This window comes from Arachis duranensis, chromosome 7, assembly GCF_000817695.3.
Source record: "Arachis duranensis cultivar V14167 chromosome 7, aradu.V14167.gnm2.J7QH, whole genome shotgun sequence".
NCBI classification, from domain to species: domain Eukaryota; kingdom Viridiplantae; phylum Streptophyta; class Magnoliopsida; order Fabales; family Fabaceae; genus Arachis; species Arachis duranensis.
This window is the reverse complement of record NC_029778.3, coordinates 50,994,067-50,999,160: the sequence shown is the minus strand read 5'-3', so window position 1 is coordinate 50,999,160 and position 5,094 is coordinate 50,994,067. Positions and strand designations below refer to the sequence as shown.

The 5,094-nt window shown below is 35.0% G+C and overlaps 1 protein-coding gene and 1 long non-coding RNA gene across 2 annotated transcripts in view; one reads left to right on the top strand and one right to left on the bottom strand.

Annotated features, from left to right (window-relative positions):
• Positions 1-1,465, bottom strand: part of LOC127740676 (uncharacterized) — a 2,323-nt gene extending 858 nt beyond the window's left edge. Inside the window, exons 1-2 of the long non-coding RNA XR_008001445.1 lie at positions 1,317-1,465; positions 1,171-1,225 (exon numbers count right to left, since the gene is read on the bottom strand). This is a non-coding gene — a long non-coding RNA (uncharacterized LOC127740676). The remainder of the gene's footprint in view (positions 1-1,170; positions 1,226-1,316) is intronic.
• Positions 1,466-3,237: 1,772 nt separating this feature from the next.
• Positions 3,238-5,094, top strand: part of LOC107458929 (S-adenosyl-L-methionine-dependent uroporphyrinogen III methyltransferase, chloroplastic) — a gene marked incomplete in the record, with an annotated part of 5,103 nt that continues 3,246 nt past the window's right edge. Inside the window, 2 exon segments of the mRNA XM_052251954.1 lie at positions 3,238-3,447; positions 3,864-4,820. Coding sequence (XP_052107914.1) covers positions 4,263-4,820 — 558 coding nt within the window.

Below are 5,094 nucleotides of genomic sequence, written 5' to 3'. Positions count from 1 at the left end.
ACAAGTCTGAATTGTCCTTAGACTGTCCCCCGACGTGCATCCCCAAGAGTCTATGCATAGCTTTTTCTCAAATAATAAATATTGCTCAATGGGGGTACATTCCTGGGAATTTATATAGTGCCCGGTCACACTTACGTCGTAGGGTCAACAGAGTATTGAGTTTTTAACCTGGTACACGTGGTGGCAAGCCACGATATTTGATCCAGGGAATCTCGTATCTCAGATTATTCAAATTCATAAGCCATATAAATAATTCAATTATAATTCATCAACATCCACATCATTCTCAATCGCATTTCATTCATCATTATACGTCAATCATATTCAATCCTTATCCTTCATTATCGCGCCTCCCATTCCGTCCATCAATAGTTCCAATTCAAAACATAATTCATTCTTTTCTAAATAAATCAAACTTAAAACATGCTCATTTTCTTAATAACTCTAAATCAAATCATATAACCCTTGAATCTAAATCTTTTTAAATAATCATATAAACAAAATCTCTAATTTTTTTTATAAAATTTCGGCAGCATCTTCTCTAAAACTCAGACTTTGCCACCCTTTTCGGGTCCAAACCTGCTTTCTTTTCAATTCAACACACCCTTTCTCATCATCATAACAGTCACCACAATAAATCTACCTCAGATCAACCATTATACTCATATAATATTCAAATCCAACAACCAAAATTCAACTAAGGATCATAGTTCACTAATCCTAGGCTTCTAACACAAAATACCTCAAATCAATAATTCACCAAATTATTAGTTAATCAACAAGCACCAAACCAACCAATTAATAACTAATTATTCAATAAACTTCAACCAAATATATTCATCGATAAATTACTAAACATTAAACATACACCTGCATTCCAACTTATCCTATGGCATCTAACCTAAGTTTTCACGGAACATTATATATTAAATGCAAGAAACCTAAACCATACCTTGACCGATTTCCACGTAACGACCAAAGCAAATTATTTAAAACCAAGGCAGCCCCTTAAAAATTCAACTAATTAGCTTCCTCCAAGTTCCAATATTCACAATTTCAAGTTCCAATTATTTATTCACAACCTAATACACATTTATAACACATATATATCCAATTTAATACTCAAAGCTCAAATTCAAAGAAAATAAAATAGAATTATCGTATCCTCACCTTACCCAAGCTTCACATAAGCAAGAGTAAACGTTTCTCTCAAGCTAATTGGATCCTAAAACATCAGAAATCAAAGAAATTTAACATTCCTACTTAAAATTCGAAAATTGGGGGAAATGAAGGCTGAGTGTAAAATAATGAGTCACCTATAAAATTGTTCCGGTAGAAATGTAGAGCTCGACGCGGTAAATGCGTGGCCGCAAATGGTACGGCGATTGGAGTTCGGACGGAGAAGTTACGGGGATCGGAAGTTTACCGTAACAATTTGACGTTCTTTCTTTCCTCTCCCTGATGCTCTTCGACGCTGCCAAAAATGGGGAGAAGAAGAACGTGGGTTCACTTAAAGGGCTGGTCCGGTTGGGTCCACGGCCCGGTTTGGACCCGGTTCAACCGGTTCGGTCTGTTCGGTCCAATTTTGAACCGATTTTTTCGAAATTAGTGTCAAAATTCTCGTTTCGATGAGCTCTACCCTATTTTGATATAATATTCACATTTCTAATCCTCTTTATTAAAAATTAATTTATTGACTAATTATCTACTAATTTAACCGGGGTTTACAATATTGCTTAAGAAAAAGTGTTTTAGTATATTTTATATTAGAGCAGACGTTATATAACTAATCTTTAAGAAAAATTTTTAGTCCATTTTACTTGAGGAAAATTTTCTTAACTATATTTTACTTACAAAAGTTTTTTTAGTGAGCGTGTGTAATTAATAATACATTAGTGATGATAATTGATCTATAATTTTTTTTATCATCATTATCATCTCTTTCAATGTTTTTTGCCTCTAAAATATTTTCAAATTGCTCAAGGATATATTAATTTTATTTAAGTCTATTCTTCTTGTAGATAGGCCTGACAGCATGGACCCTATCTGCGGGTATCCAACTCGACTCAATCTGGTCGGATAGGGTTGCCAACCCGACCCGCTGCGGGTAGAGTTAGGCGCGGAGCGGGTAGAGTCTCAACCCTACCTGCACCCTCCATAATATGTGTTATATATGTTTAAAAATGTTATATATAGGAGTTGAACCAAGGACTTTAAGCATGTGCAAAAAGTTTCTAGCCACTGAAATAAACTTATAAACTTATAAATTTCATTCATTTATTTGATCATTTGTTGTGTATGAGATACTTGTATTATTTATGAGATACCTGTGTCATTATAATGTTTCTTTTTGTCAACCCGCAGTTAGGATCGGATATCCGCAGGTTGAGCGCGGGTAGGGTAGGATTGAGTGTTAGTTAAAAACTCAACCCGCGGGTAGGATTAGGGTTGGGTTCAAATCCTACCCTACCCTACTCATTGCCACCTCTACTTGTAGAGAGCAAACAAGTCCATAAATTTGAAGTATGCTGGATGTTGGAGATGTATTACTAGTGGAGGGCAATTTTAAAGAGTGTTTTTGCCCTAAATAGAAATGATGAGAGAACCAAGTTAGATTGGTCTAATAGTTAGCTTACTAGTCTGCTGTCGGGAGTTCAAATTCTGCCTTGTGCATGCAGTAACCTATTGGGTATTGGCCAACGACAAACCTTTAAATGGAACTCAGTACCGCAACAGATTAATTCTTTTCCTGCTAGACTGGGAGATACCGTAGAAAACCAAAAAAAAAAAAATGATGAGAGCGTATAAAATCTTGATAAAATATATATAACTATAAATATGGATGGAGAATTAGGATAAAAAGTATAAATTGTAATTAATAATTATTATAAATGATATTTTAGTAAAGAAAATAGTTAACTTTTTTACTTTTATTTATTTAAGAAAGACAAAATATTCTTAACTTTTAGAAAAAAAATTTATTTTTTTAAAAAAATATCTATACATATTTAAAATTTGATAAAAATATTTAATTTTTTAAAATACATTTTTTGCTAATAAAAATATATAATTTTAAAAATAAAAATTTATTTAGGACCGGATGAAAATAATAGAGGAATAAATAACCTGAACCATGAGTGTGAGCCAAGGACGCCCTGCCCCTCCCAAAGCCCAAAGGCAAAGTACGCTGTCTCCTCAATCTCCCCAAAGTCCATCATTCTCACACATCACAACGCATTAACACAACTCAACTCCAATTCAAACACTCTCTCTCGTTCTTATATATTACCTTCGAGTCCCTCCTTGCTGCCGTATCCCCTTCTCTTCTTCTTCTTCTTCTTCGTCTCAGAGACACAGAGCCCTAGCGTCTCCAACTTTTCCTCCGCTTCTACTCACAGTGGCACAGAGTGAGCATTGCCATCTCGTTGAGCTTCGTCGCTTCTCTTGGTACTGTTTTCTACTTCTGTTTAATTACATTGTTGTTTTTTCTGTTTAAACCCTTATTACTACTCATGCTGTTTCATTTCGGTAGCCTCTGATAATTTTGAATTGTCTTTGTTGTCGATGATAAATTTATTTCAGTATCCTTAGAATCTAAGAGCTAAAATTTATTATTCTTAGTTGGTAGTTGGTAGTGTTGCTGCTGTTGTTGCTTGATTCTTACATTCTTGTTGCTGATGCTGTTTAATTTTTTTAGCTAATGATTGTTTTGAATTATGTTTGTTTTCCATGATAAATTTATTTTATTGTCCTTAGAACCTAAAAGCAGAAGTTTTGATTCCGGTTTCAACATTCAACCAGAATGTCACTACCAATATTTCGCACAACTTATTAATATTTATTTATTTCTTTATTTGTCTTAGATCTTGCTCGAATTCCCGAATTGGATGAAGAAGATTCTGGTGAAGATTTGAACTGATGTTTATCACAGCTTCATTTCCAAGCATTCTTAGCTTCTTAAAGAATCTTATGACATATTATGAACCTTGTGCTTTTGAGGAATGATTTTAAGTAACATTGGATTGTTGGTGTTGACAAGATACTTTTCATTTTGTTATTGTTATTCAAAAGCTGTGCATCCAATCCAACCCAAACAGCTGGAAATTTGATCGTTATCTGTAGAAAATTTATCCAATCTTAACCAAACCGTAAGGAATATTAGTGTTTGGATCCTTAGGTTTTGGCTCAAACTGATCCAAACTTCACTGTGAACACCTCTACTTCAATCCATCCCGAATCTTTCTCTGTACTAACAACCCCAGATGGCTCTTCACAAATTTGCATCTTTCTCCTCTCTTCATTATTCCGCTTTCACCACAACCCACTACCACCGAGTTTTTTCCATCAACTGCTGCACCACTTCTTCTACTTCTTCTTCTTCTTCATCTTCTTCTCCTTCTTCTTCTTCACCCTTCACAGAGAAGCACTCCATAGAGAGGTTCCAAAGAGACCAATGGCTCTACACCAACACCGCCACCAACAATAAGCCTATAGTGTCTTCCAATTTGGGCTCCATAAGGGAAGATGACATAGCTCTCCAGCTTCCAGAACTAAAGAAGTTGCTTCAGGTGCTGAGGGAGAAGAGGGAGAGTGAAGGGAAGTGTAGCAGTGAAGGAAAATGTGTACTGGGGAATGTATTCTTGGTTGGAACTGGTCCGGGGGACCCTGAGTTGTTGACATTGAAGGCTGTGAGAGTTATCAAAGGTGCTGATTTGTTGCTGTATGATAGGTTGGTCTCTAATGATGTCTTAGATTTGGTTGCTCCTCATGCTAGGCTTCTCTATGTGGGAAAAACTGCTGGCTACCATAGCAGAACTCAGGTACTGTTTTGGTTTCTTTTCAATTTTTCTGATCGGTCTTTATTGCTGAATTGGGAATTTTTCCCATTTTATATATCTGGACTATGTTTTGTTGTAGTAGAGTTTTTTTTTTATCCTTTTCTGAATGGTTATTGCTGAAATTAAAGTATTGACTGTTTGTGTTGATAATATGCATTGATGTTTGTTGTTTACACGTTGGTTTTGGTTTCTTTTAAATTTTTTTATGATGGGTTATGGCTCAATTTGAACTTTTCAAATTTTTTTCTGATTTTAT